Genomic DNA, 27,849 nt, shown 5'->3' with positions numbered 1-27,849 from the left:
TACTTGGTGTAATTCAGTGGTAATATGTTTATAAACACTGAGTACATAAACCAACACCTGTCCGCCAGTCCTGAGTTTCTTAGGCTTCTGTGTGCCTGGCCTTGTGCGACCGAGAGATAATGGCCCTTGGGGAAAGGAAGCAGTCATAATCCATCCCTCACGTCTGGGGAATTTGGACTGCATCCTTATCTCGTTGGATTCTCGGTTTCTTCATCTTTAAAATGAGACTGAGTAATTCGTGGCTCATAGGTGGTTGTTACAATTAAGCGGAATGGCTGCTCCGATGCCTGCTCAATAAGGGTCACTTTTTATACTCACCTTAGGGATGTGTTTACCAAGTGCCTACCACAAGTCATTCTAGTCATTATGGTGTGTGACGAGCCAAGGTAGACACCTTACCTGCTTTCGCTCTCTCCATGTTTTCATGGTCAGGCTCCCAGACTAGAACATGAACTCCACGATGGAGGGGTACACAGCTGTTCTTCTCTGCTCTCTCTCGGGTGCCTGGAATAATGTCTGACTCACCGTAGATACTCATAGAGGATGAATGAATGACATTCAAGCATCGGTTGAATTAATTCAGAGACAATGATAAGGAGGAGTGAGAATCGCCAAACTGGAAGAGTTTATTGGTTTCTCATGCAAGAGACATTAGGATACAGTTGACAGGGCTTGTGCTTTGGGGTTGCATGGAAAGTCATTCTAGTCCTGACTCTGCCCTTTACAAGCGGTGTCACCGTGAGGAAGTTATTTAACCCTTCCGAGCCTCAGGATCCAACCTTGCAAAATTGGACATGGCATCTAAAAGAGCGACTCTCAGGGCTGCTCTGAGGGAAAATAAGGTCGTGCTTGTAAGGGGCCTGGCACTGAACTGTTCCATTGTAGAGTGGGCTCTGAAGGCTGGTTTTTCCCACGGCGGAACTCTGGAAAGCTTTAAAGGGCCTGAAATGTTCTCTCCCAGGGATTTTCGATGATTCCAAAGTGATAATGACAAAAGTCTGCTTCTCGCCGGGCCAGGTGGGAGCAGAGGGCTGTCGTCTCTCCTGAGGTTCTCTAAAGCCAGGTCACTAATGGAGCTGAGGTCTGGAGTGGGGTCAGAGGGAGACACGTGTGGACCGTGTTACCGCATGTGACCTTTAGCTACCGGGACAGTGAGTGGAGACCCAGGAAGCTGACCTTGTTGGCGAGGCCTGTTGATTGAGGCTCAGGAGGTGTGACTGCTTCTCTTTTCCTCTGAAAAAATTATACATTAAAAATGATTCGCTTTTGGTAGAAGAGGTTTTTAGAAAGCCAACCATTCCTATAGCATTGGCAGCATCGCTGGTCACTTAGGGGGTATGGCTCAGTGACTGAGAATGTGGTGTTTGGAGTTGGACAGACTCGGTTCAAATCCCAAACCAGCCAATGCCTAGCTGTGAGATTCGGGACAAGTTATTTAACCAGTTCTAAGTTTCATCATACATAAAGGGTTGATAGTAATAGTACCCATCCCATGGGGCTCTTGGAGGATTAAATGAGAAAATCCATGGATATGGCTTAGCACAGGGCACAGCACATAGTCAACACTCAATAAATGCCAGCTGCTGTCATCACTGTTCCTATTTAACAGTTGAGGAAATGGAGACCCAAATACTTCTCTGATCCTCCTGAGGTCACGAAGCAAGTGCCAGAATCAAGCCGTGCATCGTCCTCTGATGCCACATCTTGTACTCCTGACACTTTCCCACACTCCACTCCATTCTTTCATTCATTCATGGGGGCATTTATTGAGTTTCCCCCCAGCTCTCAAAATCAAAGTGCCAGGCTGTTTGTTAAGTCCTGATGCTTCAGTGGAAAGACAATGGACACCCACTTTCTGCTCTGGGGCACTCAGGCTGGTGTTGGGAAGACCGACTATAAATAACTGAATGAGTAAATAAACAATTTCAGAGTTACTAATGTGTGTGAGCAACAGCCCCATCGAGCAGAGAAGCAAGATGGTGCGACAGAGAATTAGAGAAGGGAGGAGGCTATTTCCTGTGGACTGTTCAGAGAGGCTTGTCTGAGAAGGCGGCCTTGGTTTTCAGTGTGGAAAATGCCCAGCCATGTGAAGCCACATGAAACACTCGTGCAAGAACATTCCAGGCACGGGGAACAGCAGTGCAAAGACCCCAAGGCCATCAGGAGCTTGCCTTGGGCTTCGGAGGCCTTTAGAAGATAATACAAGTCTTGCCAGAAGTCTGTGGAAAGCCCATTTTTCTGCATGGAGGAAACCTTTGCTTGCCTTTTCCCAATAGATCTAAAGTTTCTCTGAGATGGGTTATGACCTGTGGCCATCTCTTTCTTTCATTGCTCTCTCTCTCTCTCTCTCTCTCTCTCAAAAAAAAAAAGACATTGCTGTTGTCTGAGAAAAGATGAAAGATGCTATTCTGGCTTCTGAGTGGGCAGAGCTCTGGCCGACGGCCAGGAGAGCCGGGTTGTGTCCCAGCCCTGCACCCCTTTCTTTGCAGCCTTGTTCTTTTTATGCCTGTTTCCCCACCTGTAAAATTAGGAGCTGGGCCAGATGATCTCTTCCCTCAGTAAATGTGGGGGAGCAGTGGAACCCCTGAATTTGCTCCCGGACTGTTTTGGCAAAATAAGGACTTTCTGGGTTGGATGGGGCCGCTTTTCAGGCTGGGAGGCTCTCCAGCTGGACTCCAAATTGAGCCATCTTCACTTCTAACTGAAGGTGACAGCTCTCCCCCCTGCCCGCCACCCTCTCCTTGGAAGGATGACGCTGAGGGCTGGCCCCGCACATGGCCTTCTCCTCCGTTCTTTCCTCCTGGTCCCAACGCTTGGCAGCATCTGCGAGTTACCTGGGGCAGAGATGCCTGCTGTCCTCCATGCTTGCTCTTTTGGGTCTGCATGCCAACCAGTGCCTGAGAGGGCTGGGACGGGTGACAAGACAGGAATCTGCCGGCCACCCCCCCACTGTGTTTTCTTCTTGTCCGGCATCCAGACTGAAGGACCATGGCAGACCACGTGGAAAAGCTGGTCTCCACAGAACTTCTGTTTCCAGAGGACACCTGGCCCTCCTTTATCCCAGCGAAGGCAGCCAGGTAACGTGGTGACGGACACAGGTATCGTCTCATAGAGTGTCAGAAGTAGAAGTACCCTTCCAGAAGATTTAACTTACTCCCCTCTGTTCCTGGCCTGAGAGGTTAGGTGATTTGCCCAAGGTCACACAGCCGTAAGTGGTGAACGAAGCTGGGATTTATAGTGCAGATCCGTAGCTTAACACAGGAAGCACGGCTGCTCCATAGAGGATATGATGGACCAGCTCAGAGAGTTCCTTTAAAATCTTTGCCTGTTTTTGAGATTATGCAATTAAAACACATATAGCATAGCTATCTTTCCCATTTCTGATTCATACCTTGGGATGAAATATTAACAAACACTTATTTGGCATTTTCTATGTGCCAGGCACTGTTCTAAATCTTTATAAATATTAAGTTTACCCAATCGTCATAACAACCCCAAGAGATGGGCACTGTTATTATCCTTGTTTTACAGATGGGGCTTACAGAGGTTAAATAACTCAGCCAAACTCACACAGTTAAAAAAAATGATTAGAGCTGGGATGCTGGCTGTACAAAGTCCAAACATTTTAACCCCTACGGATGCTGTGTCTCACTGGCCAAAGAGGGTCATCTGTCACCCTCGTTGGGCACGCCCAAGGGCCACGCATCTCCTTGAACTTTCTAGGTTGCAGATAGAAAACCTGGAGCCTGGGAAGGACCTGAGAGTGCTGGATCGGGTTCTAGCATGTCGCTGTTTCTGTTAGCGCTGTCTTTCCCAGTTTCCCCCACGCTGCCTTGGAAGTCGGAGCACGTCTCTGGTCTGGAAGACACCCAGCAGCGAGTTCATTATTCTCTCTTGAAGTCTCGTCGCTAACTTTCACCTTTGTTGTTGTTCGTTCCTGGATTTATTATAATGGGCCAAATTAACCTGAGTTGCCTCACAGAGTCTCTGGGAGAAAGAACCAATAGAACAGATCAGACGCTGTGTCTCTGGTCCTTGGGGACCGCCCAAGCCATCAGAGAGACATCACCTTCCTTAGAATAAATTCTCTGTTCAAAGAGCTTTAAAACATTTTTTTTCCTTTTTATTAGGACTATTGTTTCTATCTGTTGAGTCCATGAGTGTTTGACATTGGATGACTTTATAAAACATGCTACTAATTGGATTTCTTAAAGCAAATAAATCAAACACTAATTGGAACGTGCCCCGCCATTATTTTTGCTTACTGAATTAGATATAATGGTGTGAAGGCCTTCTTATCATATTTGTGCTCTTATTTAAATACCCCCCCTGGCATACAGTTCTGCAAATTCAATTAGATATTTAAAAAAAAAAGAATTCAATTTATGCAGGGCTGGTTTGCATTCATTCCGGGGGCAACACTCGCCTGCCTACCCGCGATAGGCTGCTCACACTTAATAAGCCCCACTTAGACGTGGCCCTGCCTTCAAAGCATTCGTAGGCACGAGGGTGGAATCTCGATGATTTGGGGGTCGGAGTACTTTCTCTTTAGAATGTGTGTGTCCCCAGAGCCTGGCTAGCTTCACGGGTGTGTGACTTTTGCAGTCACACAGGGCCTGGTACTTGGAAGCGCCCCATGCTTATATGCTCAGCTAAAGTCATCTTGCAATTCTTAATTTTTATTATTATTTTTTTAAGCCAGAGGCTCTGCATTTTAGCTTATCGCTGGGCCCCATAAATGTTGTAGCTGAAATCTGACCTGATTGTCAGACCTTCCAGGTCTGCCCTGATTGACTTGTGGTGTTGACTCTGTCATCCCGCTCCGGCCTTGGTTTCCTCATCTGTGAAGTTGGAGGGCTCCTCCTTAGCCAGGAGGAGCACAGGCTATGATGCAGGGGATGTGGCTATTGAAATCCAGGGAGCTGTTTTGCTCCTCTCAACCCCTTGTCCTGGGGGTCAGGAGTGGGAGATGTGTCCCCCTACACTTCCCAGAGGAAGGAAAGAACATTGTACAACTGAGAAATGCAGAGGAGGAGTCGAAAGCACATGACATCCAACACTCAAACTGTGAAACGAGGTACTTTTCTGTGGCTGTGTTAATATTGGACATTTTTACGGCTTCAAAGCAAAGGTCAGCAGCCTACAGCCTGTGGGTCAATTTCGGACATTCACTGGTTTTTACTCAGCCCATAAAGGAAGAATGCTTTTTACACCTTTAAATGGTTAGACAAATCAAAAGAAGAATACTGTTTTGTGACATGTGAACATGGTGTGCAATTCAGAGTGCAGTGTCAATAAACCAGGTTTTACAGAAGGCTGCCCCTCCCTCCTGTGCAACCCTGGCGTTGCTGAGTCGTGGTGACCAGACTAAGGGGCCCACTGTGGTGGGCAGAATCCTCAGTTGGCCCCCAAGACTCCCAACCCCCGGTGTTGATATCCTGTGTAATTCCCATCCCTTGGGTAGGACTGTGAATAGGATAGCTTTCACTTTCATGATGCAGGTTTCACACAGTGACACCCCCGGAAGGAATTTTGCATACATATTGAAGGTCCCACATCAGGTGACTTTCGTTAATTAAAAAGGAGATAGGTGATCTTGGATGGGCCTGGCTGAATCAGATAAGCCCTTACAAAGGACTGTGCCCTGCCCAAAGGGAGAGATTTGAGACCAGGAGGAGGCTTATGGCAGGAGCTGTGGGGGGCTGCTAGGAGCTGAGAGGGTCCCCTGGATGACAGCCAACCAGAGAGCAGGGACCTCACTCCTATAAATACAAGGAACGGAATTCTGCCAAACACTTGTGCGAGCTTGAAAGAGAACCCGTGCTCCAGACAGAAAAGTAGTTCCCCAACACTCTGACTTAGGCCTTGTGAGGCCCTGCGAAGAGAACCCAGCCCAGCCTTGCCTGGACGTCTGACCTGCAGGAACTGTGCGATAATGCACGGGTGCTGTCGTCATTTGTCGTAATTTATTGGGTAGCAATAGAAAACCAGGACACCTGCAAGGTGAAAATATGTACTACCCGACCCCTTGTGGAAAATGGTTGCCAGCCCTCCAGTACAAAACCAAACCAAAACAATAAAACAGTGAAAACCACTTCTAGCACACCCCCTTCCCCCATGCCACCTAACCATTTAGTCCTGCTATGTCCTGAGTCTGTCTGAATAGCTCCCAAGTGTGAGCTCCCTACACATCGGAGATGACTATGTGAGGTCTGACTCCCCCCACTCCATGCACCTTCCAGCCTTCCTGCCCGACCTGGGGCCCCCACCCCCATTTCCTCTCTTCCCCACCAAGGGGCAGCCTATCCCCTACCTTGACCTCTAGGACTGCAGACAGGTGTCTTGGGCTCTGTCAGTGATTTGGGAGCAGACGGCACACAGGCTGGCTCAATGCCACTCTCAAGCGTATGGGGAAGAGCTATGTAACCACCCAGGTCCCTCAACCAGAACTTCCTTTCAAGGTCAGGGTCGCCTTCCCAGTTCATTGCCATGGCGGAATGGTTAGAATGTGGGCTGAGCTAGTCGGTTCACTTTGTCACTTGTGATTTGTGTGATCTTGGACTGATTCTTTAACCTTTTCATCCCTCAGTTTCTTTATCCGTAAAATGGGGGATACTGATTGTATTGATCTCATAGGGTGATTGTGATAATTAAATGAGCTAGTATTGCTAAACAGTCAGAACAGTGCTGACATATAGTTCAGCACCTGGCATCGAGTGCTGGTTATCACTGTTACATCACTTAGATGTAGCTGGGATTTGTGTCTGCTCAATAGCTTTCTGTCTCCATCTCTTTGACCTTGCACCATGATTACCTGACCCCACTGGCATCCCTGCTCACACGCTGCTCACAGTTTAATCCTGACAGGTCAATGTTGCCAATACTTGGATTTCTCCTCTAATGGCTCCTTGAGCACACGTCTCACCTCACGTTTCTCTCTTTCTTGGTGCCTAGATGATTTCTCCTAAGTTCATCATTTGAGTTCCCTTCACTCTTGGGCTTCAGACTTTGTCCTGAGCTTTTGCAGGATTGTGGTAAATGCTCTCAAAAGGTCCCGCCTGAGCCCTGAGCCCTGAGCCCCAGACTCCCAAGCTGCTACAAGGACTCCACTGGGTTCACCCTGACCCTTGAATAGAGCCCAGTAGAAGATAGATAAGAACCCCCTCTGTGGGCCCCAGCCTGGTTCCTGCACATGGTACAGGGACATTTTCAATGTATTCAGCCATTCAGTGAACAGTAAAGGACAAACACCTACTACGGGTGAGACTCTGAGGAGAGAGAGGAGTGTGGCATGTCTCTGCCTTCATGGAGAGTTGGAGGGACACAGTCCTGTGGTCTCACCCCCTCCCCCAGGTCCCCAGTGCTAGAGGCCCCGTCAGAGCACTACGAGGAGGAGACTGAGGGATACTAGGGCTTTCAGTTCCGACTGTAGATGCCGGGGAGCGGGTGTTCCTGTGCATCCTCACCATGCAAGATCACCTTGGCTTTGGGTCATGGTGGTCAAAATTTGGAGTTCTGCCAGAGTGGCACTGGCCATGTGGAGCAACTGAAGGCAGGTTTCCACGTTCTGGGGGGATATTTTGTCCCATTTTCTCTCTTCACTTAGCTCCACTGTGAACACACGAACTGTGTTCTAAGAGAGGCAGGGTTGGAACAATGGAAAGTGGGCGGGTTTGGTACCACACAGCCTAGGGCTGATGTCTTGGCTCTACCGCTTCCTACGGATTAGTTTACCTCTCTGAGCTTGTGTGTCTGTAAAGTGAGTCCAGAAAAATGGCAGGGCCTGTGGTGAGAGTTACATGTTCAGCTGTTGATAAAAGGAGGTGCCACTATTATATTTTAAGATTAACTTTATTGGGGTGATATTAGTTAATAACGTTATATATAAGTTTCAGGTGTACAGTTCTATAATACGTCATCTGTATATTGCATTGTGTGCTCATCACCCAAAGCCTAGTCTCCTTCTGTCACCATCTAGTGGACCCCCTTTACCCTCTACATCCTTCCCCCACCCCCGCTCTGGTCACCTCCCTACTGTTGTTCATGTCTATGAGTTTGTTTTTTGTTTGTTTCATTTGTTCGTTTGTTGCTTTTTGTTTTATATCCCACATGTGCGTGAAGTCATATGGTTCTTATCTTTTTCTGCATAACTTATTTCACTTAGTATATTCTTAAGATCCACCCATGTTGTTGCAAATCTTTCTTTTATGGCTGAGAGGTGTCACTGTTCTTATTGCTGCCTGTGATGTCACTCTTTGTCCCCCGAGGTCTCTAGCTGGGCATGTCCCTTATAGCTTTGATGACAAGTTCCCATGTGTAAAATGGAGAGAGCAGTGCTTCTCTTTTAGAGCAGGGGTTGGCAGACTAGCCCCTGGGTAAAATCTGGCGTGCCGCCTGTTTTTATAAATAAAGTTTTATTGGCACAGAGCCACATCCATTTGTTTGCCTGTTATCTATGACGGCGTTTACGTTGCAATGGGAAAGTTGAGTAGTTGTGATAGAGACTGTGTGGCTGCAAGGCTGAAAATACGTACCATCTGGCCCTTTACAGAAAAAGCATGTTGACCCCTATTTTAGAGAATGGTGGTGTTAGAACTTCACATACATACATACATACATACATACATAAATACATACCCACATAGCTCAAGTATGGTGCCTGGCATAAGCAGAAGCCCAACAAATCTTTAGTTCCTTCTCTGTACTTAATTCTGTTCAAGAATACCCAGGATAATATCAGAAATGCAGAGGCAGACACATTTATATTTTTATTGAATTCTATTCCTCTCTCATTTTCAAAAGAAGAGCTCATGTTTTAAAAAAATTCTGATTGGCGCTATAAACTTTATTTATGCTTTAATGTATCCTAAAGTATGTATCCTCTACTATTTTTACTTCCCTTACAGATGCTGATATGCTATACATTACCAAACCCAAATGGATTTTCAAAATCCAATTTCCTTGCTACAATTTTCCATTTCTCTGTTGACTTTTTATGCTTGACTCGCCTCGGAGCATCTGGGGCCTTTGGCACATTTTGACTTCAGCTTGTCCAGGGAAATAGCTCCTTAGTCCGGATGAGGGAGGTAGTGCTGGGTCCTTGGCCTGTGGCTTCACTGCCCCGTTTTCCCTCAATTATGTAGGTCTTCCCCAAACCAGGACGTGGGGTCTGGAGGCTGACCCCAATTCTTAGAGTCCCCACTCTAGGAAGGTTTAGATGGCTTTTGATTTCCCCAAAATGACTGTGATGGGGTTGCCATCAGTTCAGTGGGGTTGCTTACTCTTTAGAACTGAGTGAGGTGGGTGACCAAATAAGTGTCATGGGGTCTCTCCCACCATATATCTTCTGCAAGTCGCCTGCCACAGGCACCTACGGAGATGGCCAGAAGCCTTTCTGTCAGATGTTATGGCCCCAAAGCATTGCACCAAGACAGATAAACATAATTTTTGAAAGAAGCAAGAAGAACTACAGTGAGGCTCAGGATCATGGGTTTGAATGTTCGATGCTGTGGGTCCTGGGGCAGCTGGCCTTTTCTTTCTTCTCCTCTCTGTACCTTATATTTAAAGTAGGGATGAAAATCTGCTTCACAAAGCTGTGAGAATTAAGTGCGAGCCAATGAGATGGCGTATGTAGTCATTTCCTAGTAGTGTATTGTCTGGCAGGGAGAAGATGCTTGAGAGGTATAATTTCTGACTAATATAACTTCTTCTTTTAAAAAAAAACTTTATTGGGGAACAGCCATGGTCATTGGTTACACATTGCTTTCATGCTACAATGGCATAGTTGACTCTTTTAAGGAGGACACCGCTCACCGTGGCCCATGCGGGGATCGAACCGGCAATCCTGGTGTTATCAGCGCAATGCTCCAACCAGCTGAACTAACCGGTCACCCCCTATAACTTCTTATAGTAGTCAGAATGTGCACGCTCCGCTGTGGTAACACCTAGCCCCTACAATGTCAGTGGTGTAAAACAGGAAACGTTGGCGTTTTGCTCCTGAGAAGCCGAATGCCGATATTCTTGATTAGGTGACTCGTAGGGTGGCTGTCCACCAATGAGCATCTCAGGGATCTAGACGTCTTTCTTCCCTTGATGCCACCACCTTCAACTACAGCTTTGAAGGTCCTCACAGCCTGCAGGTGAGAAGGGTTGCTTGTAAGGGATTATTTTTATGGGTTAGTCCTGCAAGTGGTGGATATCACTTGGTTACATATTTTAGGGTTTATCACGTGGTCTACCCAGATGGAGGGGAGCCTGGAAGCACGGTGTTCTTGTATGCATTGGAGAGAAGACCCAAACAGTTGGCAGGCCACATAGCCTTGCCTTGGCCACACTGTCTCTAGCCCTGGAGGCTGCTGAGGTCAGCTTAGGATTATCAGTCCACTCTTTCAACGAACACTTGAGATGCTGCAGGCTGTCCTTGCTGATCACTTCCAGCACGTCAGAATCTGTTGTCAATGCCCTTGACCGCCTTCATTTGTCTCCCGCAGCCTGGGCTCCAGTGAGGTGCCTGATGCCATTTTTGGGAAATGAGGTTGACCCTCTTAGAGCCCCTAGAAATGCTGCTGCTACCGTTTTTTGTTGTTGTTGTTTTTTAAATTTTAAATGCAGTGCTTTGTGTTTTCATATCTGGGACATTCACTCTGCTGTTTTGGTCTGAGGAGAGTTACAGAGGTGATTTTGGCTGTGTCATCGGGAATTTGTCAGACAGACAATGTGGGAAGGAGCTTTCTAGGAGGAAGTGGCAAGTATGAGACTCGAAAGAGCAGGTCGAGCTGGGGGACTGGTGTGGGCCCAGGGTTGCTTGCGTACAGCTTGGTCTGTGTCCGGCGTTCCATTAGCATTTATTGGTGCATTCGTTCACCAGATGTTTAAGAAGCCACTACTATGTGCCGGAACTGTTCCCACTTTACTGTCTAATGGAAGCTGGTTGATCGCCTCCCTCTTTGCCTTTCAAAAGTCATCCTTCTCCATTATATCTGGGATGAAGTCCCCTCTGTCACCTGCTCCTAACCTTTCCTCTTGTCTCCTGGGCCTTCCATCCTCACCTGTTGACCTATGTCAATCCACATTGGTCATGACCCCTCTTCCCTGAGTTCCCCAAAGCACCAGTGACACATGGCTATTGTGTGTAGCCAGCTGTCACTGATGAGTTGGGTGTAGTGGGGGGACATTACAGCATAGGACAGGACACAGTTTCTAATTCATGGTCAGAAAGGCTTCCTGGACCAGTCCAACTTAGCAATCCTCTCACCTACCCCAGCCGCAGCCTTCATAGCGTAATTCCTTATTAGTTTACTTGTTGACTGTTAGTCTGTCTGACTAAATAGTGACAGCATCCTGTTTTGTAAACCACCACATAGCTAAGACCTAGTCTCTGCTAAGTGCCCAGTTAAATTATTGTAGGATTATTGAATGAATAAATGAGAGCAAACATATTTTAGTTCCTACCAATGCATCAACCACTTCCCACCACAGGAAATTTCTCACCAGCCATTAATTTCTGTAGGTTCTTGCTTTTCATGGGGTTTCTAAGACCTCCCTCTCACTCTCATTTCCTTCTCTCTCGAGCTGTCTACATAAAACACCCCATATTTCTGTTTTAGGTGCCAAGAAATTTAATACTCAACTCACTTCTCAAAACAAGTCCACCCCTCCCGCTCCCAGCCCGAGCCTGACTGAGGTGCTAAAGACCAATTCTTCTGGGTTCCCCTACCCAGCAGGAAAGGGAGGTGGGGAAAGCTTTGACATCACAGGTTCTCTTTAGCGGTGTTGTGACCATATTCTGTATTGAATGTCAACAGGACTTCTACCCCCAGTATGCAGAGGGAATCCAGGTGTGGGGTGCAGAGAAGGGATTAGTCCTCTGCCGCTGATGGAGACGATGGCCATGTTATGTGAGAGCGCAGACACAGGCAGGGGCTAGTGGGGGTTTCTGTACATCGAGCAGAACCCTGTTTGGACATGTGATGGGAACCCAATGGGTGTTTACGGGAGGGAGATGGTGGTGATGAGATCTGAGCATCAAGGAGATAAGAAGGAGGCAGTGGAAAGGATGGACCGGGGTATGCAGTGGGGTCCAGGAGACCAGTGAGGAGGCTCCTGCGTCTGTGTATTCTGCCAGTTCACCTGGAATGCCCTTCACCCTGCTCTGTGCCCATGGAGATGCTCGCATCCTTTGCAGCCTTGGTCACTTCTCCCCCTGCAAGAGATCGTGAGCTCCTGTTTGTATGGAGTATTTCCAGTGGTACCCAGATAGGCCTGCAGCCCATAGCGTATGCTCAGTAAATTCTTGTCAAAATCAAATTGACACAGCTTATTGTGAAATGGCGGTCGCTTGGACTTTAAAGGGAGGTGCTTTCAACACTATTGGCTTTGACTTTATTACCTGCCAGGTGCACGATTGTCTAAGCCTTCACACAGTTGATTTTTACTTTATGAAAATGATTTTTCAAAAATAGCTCTGATGGGGAAGGAGGTGGCTATTGAGAACCGATTCTGTGCCAGTTACTTTTTCATATGTTATTCCATATAATCCTCATGACATTTCTGGCAGGTGGGTCTTTCCCTCCACACAACAGGGGGAGAAACTGGAGCACAGTTGACACAGATGGCTGAAGCCCCTGGCCCCAGCTGACGCAGCTTTGCAAAGCTGAGATCTGTGTCTAGTTCTGCTGGACTCTGAAGCCAGTGCTCCCTGCAGCCTCTGAGCCTCTCTCCCTGTTGCAGGGAACGTTTACCAAAGCATGCCCCGGCATTCATTTTTCCTGCTTAGAATGAGACGCTGCTGTTTACTTTCTCGGGAAGAAAGATTGAAATCAATGTAACTAGCCTTATTAACTTTTTTAAATAGGGGGGCCTGCAGATGCCAGCGCCTTTCCGGAGAGCACCAAAGCAAATATAAAAATCCAATTTGCTTGCCTGTTTTTTTTTTTTTAAACCTTCTTCAGAGTTTAAAATTCAAAGCTGTAAATGAAGAGCCGATGAGACAGGAGTAACGAACCAAGCTCCAGACACGAGGTTGTATTTACTCATATCTCTTTTGTCTGCAGGCGGCTGTTCCTTTGATGAGCACTACAGCAACTGTGGTTATAGCGTGGCCCTGGGGACCAATGGGTTTACCTGGGAGCAGATTAACACGTGGGAGAAACCAATGCTGGACCCAGCGGTGCCCACAGGTAGGTGACCCTCTGTGTTTGGGGCTGTGATGGGGATGGCATCTTTTCTGATGACTCACAGGGAAGAACTTTCTCATGGGTTGAGCTGTCTGAGAAGACAATAGATAACTTTGTTGGTGGTAAGTTCCCCATCCCTGGAGGTATGCAAGCCAAAGCTGAGTGAATTGTTAAGAACGTGGTATTGTTATTTGGCTCACACAGTTGTGGAGAAACCCCATGCTCTGCCCTCTGCAAGCTGGAGAACCAGGAAAGCTGGTGGTGGAATTTGATCTGAGCCCGAAGGCCTGAGCATTGGGGGCTTGTTGGCGTGAACCCTGATCTGAGTCCGAAAGCCTGAGAACCAGGAGTGCCAGCTCGGAGGGCAGAAGACATCCCAGCTCATGAAGAGAGAGAATTTGCCCTTCCTCTGCCTTTTTGTTCTAGCTGGGCCCTCAAGGAATTGAATGATGCCCACACACGCTTGGGAAGGCGATCTTCTTTACTGAGTTCACCAGTTCAATGTTTATGTCTTCTGGAAGCGCTCTCTCAGACACACCCAGAAATCATGTTTTACCAGCTGTTCAGGCATCCCTTAGCCCAGTCAAGTTGACACATAGAATCAACCATCACCCCCGGGGACGACCTCAACCACTCCTATGGCTTCAGCTGCCCTCAGACATCTCTTCTGAACACTAGACCTACACGACCCCTGTGCCATGTCTCCTCAGCTGATCTTGGAGAGGGGGATTTTCTAGGATGTCACTAAGCTGAAGACAGAGAAGATGTTCAGAGATATCCAGGGGAGGCCATGGTCTTTGTGGCTTCATTGGCTTTAAGTTTGGCTCCAAAGCAGAAGGCTACTAGATGGCTCTGTATAGTTCTTATTAAGGGGATACATAAATTGTTTGTCTAAGTTTCTCCTGAGTGTAGATGTGAGTCCCAAGTATAATAAAGATGTGCAATGATACAAAATCAAGCTTTTCAGATCTGGCCGGATCTTCCTTGGCATGAGCAGAGTCACCAACATGCCCATTACTAAGGTGACCGTGGGACAAGCTCTGTGCCTGTTGCCCATCATTGTTACTCTTCAAAGTGTCTTGGTGTAAATGATAGTATCCCTCATTCCATTGGGGACCCCAAAAATCCAGAGACCTGTGTTGAAGCGTGCCACGTCTGCTCTGCGGGGGTCATTTTTAAATTTTTATTGACTATATTGTATTTTTAAAAATCTAATTTGCCACCTTGGCCAAGAGTGATCTTGGGGTCATCTCTGATGGTGGCCAAATGAATCCAGATCTTAGAGTGTGCAAGTGTGTCTGTGTGTGTTTACATGCCCACATGTGCTCTTTCTGTTCCTTGTTTGCTCACCTGGAGCCCCGTAGGCTCTTATAGGCTCTGGAAACTCAACATCCCCAAAACTGAACTCTTGATTCATCCATTCTTCTTCTCTGTCTACTTACTGTCCAGTTCCTTATCTTTGGAAAGGCCACTTCATCCACTCTGGTGCTGATTCTGAAACCCAGGGGGTCTCACTTCTCTCTCCCCTCTCTAGCCCCTCCTCCTATCACCCGCTTGACCTCCTGATACATCTCAAGCTGCTCAGGTTTCTTCATCTCTCCCACCCCTTCCCTGGTGGAGAGCATCAGCTCTTGCCTGGACAACTGGAAGGTTTTCTAACCTACTTCTTGACTTCCTTCTTTTGACTTCGATCCTCTGTCCACACAGTAGCCAAAGAGATTTTTCTAGAATATAGACCTGTCCTTTTTCCTTTGTTGTCCCGCATTGCTTAGAATCCTTCTGAGGCTCCCCAGTGCCCTAAGACAGGACACCTAAGCCCTGCTGTGGCCTCCAAGGCCCCACATGGCTGGTCCTTCCTGTATCTCCAGCCACCACATCCCACTCCCCCACCACGCTCACTTCCCGCTGACTTCTGTCAGTTCCCAGAATGCCCCAGGCCCTTTCCTGCCTTAGGAACTCACAAAAGATTGGCACTGTCCATGGCACCTTTCCCTCTACCCAATTCTCTTGTATTTCTCCTTCATGTCTCAGCGTAAACGCCATTTCCTCAGGGTAGCACTCCTGAGATACCCCAGCCTGGGTCACTTCTTTCTGCAAATATTTCCCATCACACCCTGCACTTTTCCTCAGTGACACACACCACAGCTGATGCTACCTGTTCTATGTATGTTTTACCCCAGGCGAGAAGTCCCATGTGAAGGGGAACCATGGTGATCTTGTTCCCAGCTGTATTGTCAGTGCTCAGCATAGTGCGTCATGCACCGTATGGACTAAATAACATTTGGTTGGATGGATGAATGGATTTCTCACGTATTTTCTTAGTGAAGAAATGAATGATAAACATTATTAAATGCCTTTGGGCCCTCTAGGAACCGATCACACATTTTTTAGTCCTTGTTACCGTCCTTCCGTTTTACAGATCAGAAGAAGCAAGGTTCCAAGGAGCCGAGTGACATTGCTGCGTTTCCCACCAGCCCACACTCTCTCCCCAAAGGGACGGCGCTGGCTTCTAATCTTAATTTTCTCATCCCCTCATTACAGCAGAGTGTCATTTCATAAATACTGGATTGTGCTAATACAGTCTTCTGAGCTTTTCTTAAATAGAGGCATCTGATAATGATCTCTGAAATTATTCTGTCATGATGTGCTTGTGGATTTCGGCGGCTCTGCGTGCTTCTTGGGCAGAGAGGCTTGAAAGTGAATTTGGATTAGGCGAAATTGTTTGTTTTTCTCCTGGGCAAAGCCTGAAATCTTAGTTTGCATTCTCTAAAACCAGCAGTTTCCACCCTTTTGAAAGTCCTAGTTTGAGTCTATTTATTCAGATGCTCCACAACGTTTTGCTGATCTCCTTCAGTGTGACATACTCTGTGTTAGACTCTGGGTAAATCAGACCGTGTCATCTTGGCATTGAATCCCTCCAGTGGCTTCTCCTGACACATAGGATGAAATGTGAATTCCTTGCCATGGCCTGCAAGGTCCTGTGTGATCTAGTGTCTTCTTGAACCCCACTCTCCTTTTTTTCTCTTTCAAAATGCTCCAGACACACGGGTTATTTTTTAGTTCCTTGAACATGTGAGATTCTTTCCTGCCACAGGACCTTTGCACCTGCTGTTCCCTCTCATTGGAAGTTTTCTCCATTCTTCATTTGGCCAGTTTCTTCAGGTCTCAGCTGAGATGACTCTTTCTCAGGAAGACTGTCCCTCATTGGTCTATCTGAGGGGTTGGCAAACTGTGGCTCGCGAGTCACATGCGGCTCTTTGGGTATGTTCTATCTCAAAAGTTTGCCGACCCCTGAAAGAGCCAATCCTTCCCCTCACAACAGTTTAAAAATTATTCGAGAGCCATAGGTATATTTTTACATAATCACCATTATATGAATAATATCCTGTAAAAAATTTATAAATGAAACTATGATAGTTTTATTTTCATTTTCAATTTTACTTCAGAGCCACAGTTCGCGAGCCACAGTTTGCTGACTCCTGGCGGCTCTTCAGTCTCAAAAGTTTGCCGACCCCTGGTCTATCCTAAGAAAGACTCCCTTATTATTTTTAGTCAAAGCATCCTGCTCTTTGCTTTCAAAGTCGTCATAGTAGACGTGTTTACAGGTCACCTTATTCTAAATCTGTGCCATGGCCAAGGGACTCTTGGGTCTTAATCCCACTGCTTCAGTTTCCTCATCTTTAACACGGGAACCAGTTAAAAATGATGATGATGGCTGTGTGGGTGTGAAGCAGCCTCACATAACAGGGCTTAATCAATGCTGGTACCCCGAAGTTCTTTTCTGGTTCTGACACTCCTAAGTGCATCTTAGTACCTTGACCCACCCCTTGAAGGCCGCCTGACTCCAGATGCTGCTTTACACAGGTGAACCTTCAGCAGGAAGTCTGCTGTGGGTCCCTGACAGGCCCAGAGAAGCTTTTCAATACCCAGCATACCTGCCATCCCAAGGGCTTGACCACCTCGTCACTCTTGCCTCTGTCAATTCGCTGCTACACACAACTATTGTCATGTTCTTTTCCTCATCCGTCGCTGTGGGAGAAGTGCCTGGGCTCGCATTCCAGGCTTCAGACCTGGCTTCCCCTCCCCTCCCGCCTCCTCTTTACTGGGGCTGTCACAGAGGAATGGGGTTATTACACCCGCAGGCCTTCCCTCCAGACCTCTCTCTTGTCCATGGAACTAACTGCAGTGATCTCTGATTCCCAGCTCTGCCTTTCCCAGCCTTGGCATGAGTTTCCACATGTCTACCCAGGAGCACAGCTCAGGGCCCACCCAGGAGGGTCTCTGGGGAGCTGAAGGGAGGTAGATGCAAGTGCTGTAAATGCCCCTTTAACAGGGCTGAAGTCAGAGGTAACGGGCATGGGAGGTTTCTGTCTATTTCCTGCTAATGCTTGTGGGGCAGTATTATTTTAAGTGTTGGCATGAAGTCGGGTTTAATCTCGGGCTGAAAACCCAGGTGCATAATAAATACTGCACTTACATCAATTTGAATCTGACTCTGAGCATCCAGATAGTAAACGCCTTCCCTGGTCATCTACAAATGTCCTGGGGACTTTCGCAGGCTATTGTGGTCTCCTCTGAGAAGCCTGCTGTCACATTCCTTTCCCTCTCTCTCCCTCTCTCTCCCTCCCTCCCTCCCTCCCTCCCTCCCCCTTATTGGGGAACAGTGTGTTTTTCCAGGACCCATCAGCTCCAACTCAAGTAGTTGTCTCAATTCAGTTGTGGAGGGTGCATCTCAGTGGCCCATGTGGGGATCGAACAGGCAACCTTGGTGTTATGAGCACTGCGCTCTAACCAGTTGAGCTAACCGGCCGCCCCTTTGTGGTCTCTTTGAATCCAATCCTTCTGCTGCCTCTCTCCCAGGCTTAGAGTCCTTGTCTCAGGTCTAGCCAGCCCAGGTGCATCACCCAGCATCCCTCTGGGGCCTGCCTCCTCCTTAAATACTGCCACTGAGCAGGATGGGACCAGCAGACCCATCTCTTTCCCCTCCCGGTGTAGGGGGACTCCTCCACTCACCTTCTTAGCCCTCAAAGGCACATCGGTCTTGGCCCGGCCCCTCTGAGACCCACTGCATAATCTTGTCAGTAAGTTTAAACTTAGAAAAAAACCCAGGTAGCTTCTTCTCTCCATCCTGCACCCATTTCTAGAGCAGAGAAAGGCCATCTTCGTTACCCGATTGGAAGGGGCAGGTACTGGGGAGAGTCCAGGGAGAACGGACACACAGGCATGCACACCTACAGACAGGAATATTTCCGCCAGCCAGGCTGCCATGGAAGCAGACACAGTCTCCAGGTGGGCCCTGGGCTTTCCCTTCATGCCCCGGTGCCCTGGGCTGTGTGTTCCTGCTTTGCTCTCATTGCTGATGCTCAGAGAGCTGGGGTCTGTTATGGGTGGAATTGTGTCCCCCAAGGAGATAAACTGAAGCCCTCATCTGGGCATCTATGAATGTGACTTTATTTGGAAATAGGGTGTTTACGGATGGAGTCAAGTTAAGATGATGTCCTGCTGGTCATCCTGGGCCCTCAGTCCAATATGACTGAGGGAGGAGAAGACACACAGAGTAGGACATGTAAAGACACAGGCAGAGATTGGACCAATGCACCTTCAAGCCAAGGGATGCCAAGGATTGCCAGCAAACACTAGGAGCCAGAAGAGGCAAGGAAGGATTCTTCCGAGGGCCTTGGGAGGGAACGTGCCCCTGCCAGCGGCTTGGTTTCAGACTCCTTGACTCCAGGCTGTGAAAGAATAGGGCTCTGTTGTCATAAGCCACCCAGTTGGTGGTAATTTATTACGGCAACCCGAGGAAACAGTTATTGGGTCGATCACACGTCGGTACTCTGAGGGCATCACCTTTTCTACGTTAGAACTCACTCCAGAGCCCTGTAAGTACCGGAGCTTTGCTTTCTTTTAAGAGAACTGGCATTTACTGCGTGTCCACTTTCACCAAGAACTGGGGTTTTTCCATACATTTCACCTAATGTGCCACCATCCTGTGATTTCAGAGATGGTGTCTCCTCTTTATTTTCAAGAAAAGCCAAGCTCCAGAGAGGTAAACTTACTGGTCCACGGTCATGTAAGTTATGAAAGAGGAGCCAGGCTTCAACTCCAGGATAGAGATGTAAATATATATTGTATACATGGCGCCATCAACAAAACATCTTTTTAAATTATTTCCATTCACGTTCATAATTGATGATTGCAGAAATAATTCATATGTATTATAGAGTGGGTGCGCAGTGGAGACAGCTGTAACGAACAAAATAAAAGTCATATGTGCATACAAACTTAGATAAACATCTAGTTTTCTATTTAATCCTATTTTTAAGCATTTTTCCCATGTCATTAAATGTTCCACAAAAGCATACTTTGTAAAGGCTTCATAGTTTTCCATTACAATGACTATTCCACAATTTATTTAAATACCCGTATTGTAGCATATTTAAATTCCTTCCAGTGCTCCTAAATCACATTGTAGCGAGTCTTATTGTACATATATCTTTGTGTTCATCTCCAACAGAAGTGATCATATTTGTTTTCTTACGTGTGTGTGTGTGTGTGTGTATAATATATATATTTCTGTACTCCCTTGTGTATGCAACATGGAATGGTTGTGTATTATTTTTGAGATCTGGAGAAAGACTATCATCCATGTGTCAAATATGGAATTCAGGAAATCTGCCCATGAGTTGATGTTGGGAAAATGCTTTGTGAGCTCTGAGGCCCTAAACACAGGTCAGGAATTGGTGATGGCCCCGAGTGTGCCATGTTCTGGTTCTCTGCACGCTGGATGGAGACCTGGGGATCGGCAGGAATTATGTTCAGAATAGTGATCAACCAGAGCCATCCAAGCACTGACCGGTCAAGGTGGACCTCAGCTGTACAGAGCGGAACGGGCTTTGCCGAGCGTCCTGGGTGCATAACAAGCCTCTTCATGATCTGCGTGCTAAACTAGTTTGGTTTTCCTTGTAGGAGTGAGCGCCCTCTTATTTGCATCTGTAACCCCAGTCCCAGGACTTAGAAGGTAGCAGTGAACATTTGTTAAACGAATTGGCCTTTTTAATAATTGAACTTTCTCATGATACGGCCCCAGCATCCGTCTCTAGTCTCAGCCCCCTCTTCTGCCTTCTTGTCTTCCTCCCCGCTTCTATGTAGTCATGCAAGAGAGGCCTTCGTGCTTTTGTTTTGGGAGTCCAGCTTCCAATCCTGCTTCCTGACGTTGGGGATCTCCTGTTGTGTGGAATCTTGGTGGAATGTGGAGCTCTTTGGAAGGCGAAAGGCCCAGAAATTCAGCAGCCCCAGCAGTGCGGGTGTGGCTGGACATGTGACCTGGATGAAGCCAGTTGGACCCTCCAGCCTGGGACTTGCCACCTAGGAAGTAAGAGCCAGCAGCCAGAGGCTAGTATCACAGGGCGTCCATGGCAGGGGTGACATCTGGGCCACAAGAGCTTGTCCTAAATGAGGTTGCTAGCTGTCTGCTTCTTGGTTCCCTACAAATGCCCGAGTTTCTGCTTGGCTTTCAAGCCTGGATTCAGCTTTCTGTTCATGATGAGCCTCCCAATATTCTTCCACTGAGAAGGTAGTCATGGCTGATTTCTCTTGTTTGTAGCCCCAAACCCTGCAGGCCACACTGTCACGCTTTGCACTTGCTGAGCCCTCTGGCTGAAAGGCACCTCCTGTCCCCTCTTGCGGATGTCCACACTCTGCACAGAGGCCACCTCCTCCAGCAGGCCTCCCCTGACTTCCCCACAGCACCCACCTCTCCTCTGTGCTTCTGTGGCTGAGTTGATGGCAACACGTTTCCTCTGCGTCCCCACTAGGGCTGTGAGGTACTCAGGGGCATGCATGGGCTGCCCCTCACTGCTGAATCCCCTGTGCCCTGCATGGGGCTTGGAACAGGGCAGGTGGTCCATACATGGATGAAATTATCATTAGGATGATTAGTGTTGGGGAAGGCAAGAGAAAAATGATGTCAGGAAAATTTTGGGAAAACCTTGGAGAGGCTGCTGCTTTCTCTGGCATTTTTACTATACCTGGGACCTCAGTGGCTTTCACACATCCAGCGCCGCCTCTCAGCTTGATGACATTGTGGTCAGGAGGGGCCTTTTGGTCCCAGGGCCTGGCTGGTCAGGGCTCTTCTACTCTGGAGTTGATCCCTGGGGTGAATAAAAGAACACCGGGGGGTTACTTCTGCCTTTTTTCTGGGGCCTCGCACATTCTCACAAATGAGTAGATCTGCTTGTGTCCTCTGTAAGAGGTTCCCCATTGGGAAAATGTGACGCATCCCCAAACTGACCTTCTGTTTCTGTAATGGAATGCTTACATTAAACCTAACTGGAAGTATGGGCCTCTGAGCACCTTTAATCACTCCTGATATTATTGATTGGCTTAGAGCTATAATTTCTTATGTTTCCCTTTAGCCACTGTTGAGTCAATGATACAATGATGACATTTTTCTCCCCTCTTTAATGATACAATGTTATATATTCATTCTTAAAGAGTTTGTACATGTAAGTTATCTCTCTCCAGCCCCTCAAATATCATTATTAACAGACTGATGTGGAGAGAGAGAGAGAAAGAGAGAGAGAGAGAGAGGGAGAGAGAGAGGATAGAGAAAGGGAGGGAGGGAGAGAGGATAGAGAGAGGGAGGGAGGGAGAGGGGGGAGGAGGAGAGGAGGCAAAGAGAGAATATATGTATGTGTTAATAGTAACAATAATAGTAAGGAAATGATATTTATGTGGTGCTTATTATATGGCAGGTATTCTCCGAAGTACTTTAAGCATATTAACTCATTTAATCCTTGCAACCATAGTCTCCTGATGTAGCTATAAATATCTGCATGTTACCCAGTGGGGAACAATTGAATGACTTGCCCAAGGTCATGGTCGGCATATGGTGGAGCCAGGTCTTGGCTGTAGGAAGCCTGGGTCCGGACTCTGTGCCCTTGACCACCTCACTCTCGTGCCTCCTAAGAATGCGGATGAGGGACAGGGTCGTATTACCTGGACTGGTGTCACCGCTCTCGTCACACCACTGTGTTCAGATTTTGTTGTCAGCTTCCAGGGCTGTATGGTACTCCATCGGGTGAATGCGCCATGATTTATTTAACGCACACCCAAGAAATGGCAGTGGGAGAAGAAACGATAAAAGTCAGAACGTACCTCATGCGCCCAAATAAAAGGCAAGATTCTTTTTGTCTCCAACCAGCGCTGGGAAATGTTCTTACAAAGCCTCTCAGATAATGGGAGACGGTCTCTTCATGTACTTTGAACTACAGAATTAATCGGGGAAACTACATTAGCCTACAGTGACCCCAATCAGTGCTAGTTGGGGATGTTTACAGCGATAACAGAATTGATAGGGGGAAAAAAAGGCAAAGAAATTGAAGACAAGTGTAGTATGATTCTGGGGGGATGTGACCAAATAATGATGAGTGATAAAGATGGCTTGGAAAAGCAACAGAGGATCAGAACATGCACCTGTCAGATAAATGGGAAAGCGCGCCTGTTCTAATACCCACACCTCTGTTGCTTTGAAGTTCAGTTTTCTGTGACCCGAAATGTGGATTCAAAACGTATTTTGTACAGATGGTGTCATTTGGACCATGGTGGGGCGGGGTAGGCACCGTCTTTTCCTCGAGGCCTTTGGGTTAGCCTGGGCCTCTTGGGGATGGGTAGGGAGACTTCTCTGAATGCTTGTTCCAGCTCTGCCACTCACCTGAGACTTTGAGCAGGTGAGCTACTGTTCTCTGTGCTTCCTGCATCCTTGTCTGTGAAATAGGCCTAAAAGGAAGGGATCCTGGGTTCTAGTCCTACCTTAGCTATTAACATAACCTGTGATCTCGGACCAAGCACCACCCTTCCCTGGGCCTTGTTTGCATTCTGTATGACTCTTTGATTTGTAATTTATGATGCAAGAAGAAAACGATACATTTTTTAAAACTTTTATTGGGGAACAGTGGGTTTTTCCAGGACCCATCGGCTCCAAGTCAAATAGTTGTTTCAGTCTAGTTGTGGAGGGCTTAGCTTACTGGCCCATGTGGGGATCGAACCGGCAACCTTGCTGTTAAGAGCACTGCGCTCTAACCACCTGAGCTAACCAGCCGCCCCAAGGAGACATTTTTAAAGGTAGGAGTTAAGCGGCACCTTTATCAAATAAAACATCTCTGAAAAACCCCTGCAGTGTCAGCCACCCTTCTCTGACTGTCTGTGAGTCATGGCAGCTGCTTCTCGTTCCTAGACAGGGGAATTTGTCTTCCTGAGTGTGTGGAGATGGGGCACAGGATACCTGGATGCCAGGAGAGACCATAGCATATGGGAGCACCTGTGACTCAGATCTGAGGTTTTCCATGGCCTCCCCTACCCAACTCATATCCTTCTGGGCAAAACCACTTCTTTGCATTACTCTCTTTCCATGACCTGTATGTTATAATTAGGGGGTAAAAGAGGAGATGAGGGTCTTGCCCCCACTGACCCATCTACCACTTTCATCTTACTTAAGAAATGAGTTTAATAAGTCTGTAAACTTTTAGGGCTGGGTCCTGCCGACTAGCTAGGGCATTACTCCTTAATTCATGAGCATTTGTGACCTAAAGTTTGGACATCACTGGGGGGCTTGGCTTCTGTTTTCAAGGGGAAATAAACTTTGCACAGAGTGACCCCCAAACACAAGGATAGACCATGCTTCCCCACTCTCATTTCTAGATAATCCCAAACAGAGCTGTGCTTGGATGTGCCCTTCAGCAAGGGTGTGAACCCGAAAGTCAGCGTCCTACAGTGTAGACTCAAGGAAGTGGGTTACCTCAGGAGTCCCGGCTGCTGTAAGCACTTTGGATTTACAAACTTTTAAGATCATGTCCAGTTCTTTTCTGACAACACTGCTGCAGCACCTCAGGCTCTGACAGGTGAAGCAGTGCCACATGGCACCATGGGCAAAGCACAGGGTTTCCTGTCACATGTATCCATGTTTGAGCCCTGACCTATTGATGTTCACTGACCTATCACCATATATGACTGAGGACCACTCTGAACCTCAGTCTCTTCTTCTGTGAAATGAGAATGGGAGTACATGTCTGCCTCCCCTGTTCCTGTAAAAAGCATTCTCGATAGTGGGGATGAACGTGATTTGGGAGCTCAGTATCTCTGTATGGGTTAGCTGTTGCCACTAGTATTCTGACCTTCATGAGTAGTTGGGCCTAAGATTCCTGTTGCAAAGAAATGTGTTGCTGTCAGCTAAAAAGACCACCCCTACTTACCCACCCAGCCCCTCTGAGGGCAGATTAGAACTGTTGTGTCTGTAAACCCAGCTGATATAGGCTGTAATATAGTAAATGATCACTTGTTTTGCAGTCTTGACGAGAAAAATAAATGCAATTACGCTCATGAATGTTGAAAAATGAAGCAGAGCCATGCGGATCGGCACATTCGAGGTGCTTTTCCAAGTGAAAAGCTGTGTACAATGAATGCTAATGGTCTCCCTCCCTCCCACTCCCTGGCATATGGTGTGATGTGATCATTCTGAATTAAGGGAGCAGCTGGGCCAAGTGCCCAGACACAGGAGAGGCGGCTTTGAAGGGCCCCATTGCAGGAGACCCAGCATGCAGACCCCAATTTCCTCTCTTGGCTGAGGATGCAGAATAGACCCAGTTTTCTAACGTAGGTATCTTGGTGATCCAGTGATGCCTTTCTGCTTATTAACCCTGGCACCTACAAAGGTCGGACAATTAAGTTCACGAACTCAACCCAGAAAAAGTGCTACATATCTCATTGCTGAATATCACTATGGTCACCTTTGAAGTACTCCCCTTGGGAAGCTATGCACTGACACCAGTGCCTAGTCCACACTTCAAAGCAATTTTGGAACTCTTTTTCTGGAATAGTCATCAGAGCTGTCATCATATTACCCTTGATGTCCCAAATGTCATCAAAATGTCTTCCTTTCAATATTTCCTTTATCTTCGGGTAAAGATAGAAGTCATTGGGGGTCAGATCAGGTGCGTAGGGAGAGTGTTCCAATACAGTGATTTGTTGACTGGCTAAAAACTCCCTCACTGACAGTGCCATGGGAGCTGCTGCATTGTTGTGATGCAAGAGCCATGAATTGTTGGCGAAAAGTTCAGGTGATCTAACTTTTTCACACAGCCTTTTCAGCACTTCTAAATAGTAAACTTGGTTAACTGTTTGTCCAGTTGGTACAAATTCATAATGAATAATCCCTCTGATTAAAAAAAAAAAGGTCAGCAACATCGTTGTAACAAGTCCGCGAACTTAATTGTCATATCTCGTATTCTGCAGGTCTCCTGTCATTCTGCCCAGCAAACATTCACTGAGTGCCTACTGTGTGCAGGCATCATGCTGGTAGCAGTAGAGATGAATCTCGTGTGCCCTGCTTTTCCCAGTCAATCTCCACTGTCACCAAGGCCTGACCTAGTCCTGTGTCTGCCAACACCGTGGCCACCAGTCACACGGGGCTATCGAGCGCTTGAAATAGGGCCAGTCCTAATTGAGATGTGCTTTAAATGCAAAATGCACACCACGTCTCAAAAACTTATTTTTATATTATTTAAATGTCAAAAGTATAGTATTTTAGATAAATTGGATTAAATAAAATATGTGGAAATAAATTTCACTTATTTCTAGTTACCTTTTTAAATATGGCTACTAGAACATGTAACACTACAACAATGTGGCTTGCACTGTTATTTCTATTGGACATCACTGGTCCAGCCCCTGCCTACCTGTTTCTTCATAGCTTCCACCACCCCACCCCACCTTGCAGGTGGCCCTCCTGTGGGTCTTCAGCAGTACCAGGCACGTTCATGCTTTAGGGCCTTGTACTTGCTAATTCTGCTTTCCCCAAGGCTCTTCCCCAGCTCTTTTTTAATGTAAATGTTACCTTTCTGTGAGAAATATTCTCTGACCATCCTATCTAAATATTGCTGCCTCCCCCCCAACCCCCCCATCCCCCCAGTTATTCTTCATCAAAACACTGTTTTCTAGGGCTGGCTGAGAGGTGCGATGGTTAAGAACTGGCTTGGGATGCCAGAGGGCCCCAGTTCGGATCCCACATATGAGGGCCAGTGACACTGCCCTCTATAGCTAAGATGCTGAACGACAGCTCGACCTGGAGCTGGGCTGCCATGAGTCACTGGCGACGGCATAGGCTATAGCCTCTGCTGCAGTGAGCTGCCATAAGCTACCGTGTGTAGCCAGCGGCCAGCGTGAGTGGCCAGCAGCCACGGTGAGCGGCCGTCCAGAAGCTGGCGACTGATCTACCTCGCCCGGGAAGAGCGCAATGATGGTGCCAACTTGGGCCAGTGAAGCAACGTCCTCCACAACTACATGGAAGAACAACACAACAGCAACTTGTCTGTTCCCCTTCCCCTGATTCTCCAGTGCTGTTCCCCTACCCCAATTCCCCAATAAAATCTTAAAAAAAAACAACAAAGAAAATATCAATAAAAATACTAAGCACATTTGATTATTAAAAAAAAAACACTGTTTTCTAGTCACTGTTGTAATATTTAGGTATTTTATTTGTTTATGCATCTGTTTCTTCTAAGAGAACATTAGGGCAGAGAGCTTGCCTATTTTTTTGTTTTTTCTGTTTTAATCTATTGGGTTGTCGGAAAAGTCATGATGTATTTTTTCTATGTTTTTCCTTGCAAAAAATGTGTCATGACTTTTTCGACAACCCAATAAGTGCCTGCCACAGCAGCTAACACAAAGTAGGTGCTCATTTTTTTTTAATCTTAACTGAATGAATAAAGGTTTAAGTGTCACAAAGGAGAAAAATATTTTGATCATTCTGAGATATTGAAAAGACATTTGAAAATAGTAGTGAGGCCTAATGTATCAGTCAGTTCAGGAAGGTCTGGGTGAAAAGCATGTGGCACATGAAGGGTTTAAATGGAGAGGGTTTGATGAAATAGAGGTGGGATCAAGGTGAAGGGAATTAACAAGGGACCATGCAGCCCCCAGAGGCTGGCAACAGTGGTGAGCTGTTACTATCCCTATAACTGAAGGGCAGTGGGAGGGAATGGCGTTCCAAGGCTGCCTGACAGGCTACAGAGGAGCGTGATCACTGTCAAACCTTATTCCGTTCACCCTCTGGTATTCTGCCAGCATCTGCCATTGGTCAAGATCAGAGCAGAGGGTGAGGGGGGCTGGAAGATGCCCACCACCGAGGTCAGGCTCTCAAAGAACAGAGCAGGGTGGGGATGGGTCTGGATTGGGTGTGGTGAGCACGGAGAATAACTGTCAACCTAAGAAGGCATGGAAAGCTATTTTCTTAAGGTGCTAGAGCATGTCCATTCCAAACCAACATCCAATATCCTAAAAATATGATGCTCGTGATCACTAAAATGAAAGGACATTCATTCAGGGATTTCTAGTAACAGAATTGGAAGTTTAATTATGGGAGAGGAAGAGATGAAGTTATTATTTGCAGGGGTTATTATTATCTACCAAAACCCTAAGAGAAATGAATGAAAAACTATTTGAAGCCATTAACAGAGTCAATAAGGTGACTAGTTAGGGAATAAATATACAAAATCAACAATTTCCTAAATCCTAGCACTAACCCATTAGAAATATAATATAAAAGGATTCATTCTAGCAAAGAGACAAAATAAAAGGCTGAGGAATTAACTCAAGAGGTGATATGAAGGAACTTTAGAAG

At 47.0% G+C, this 27,849-nt stretch overlaps 1 protein-coding gene across 1 annotated transcript in view; it reads left to right on the top strand.

Moving 5' to 3' along the window:
- The window catches only part of PTPRT (protein tyrosine phosphatase receptor type T), a 1,070,914-nt gene that overhangs the window by 289,551 nt on the left and 753,514 nt on the right, over window positions 1-27,849 (top strand). Inside the window, exon 2 of the mRNA XM_019636904.1 lies at window positions 13,053-13,178. Within this exon, the coding sequence (XP_019492449.1) occupies window positions 13,053-13,178 (126 nt within the window). The remainder of the gene's footprint in view (window positions 1-13,052; window positions 13,179-27,849) is intronic.

Source organism: Hipposideros armiger, unplaced genomic scaffold (genome assembly GCF_001890085.2).
Source record: "Hipposideros armiger isolate ML-2016 unplaced genomic scaffold, ASM189008v1 scaffold_31, whole genome shotgun sequence".
NCBI lineage: Eukaryota > Metazoa > Chordata > Mammalia > Chiroptera > Hipposideridae > Hipposideros > Hipposideros armiger.
Note: the sequence above shows the minus strand (reverse complement) of the source record. Positions and strands in the feature narration are given on the sequence as shown.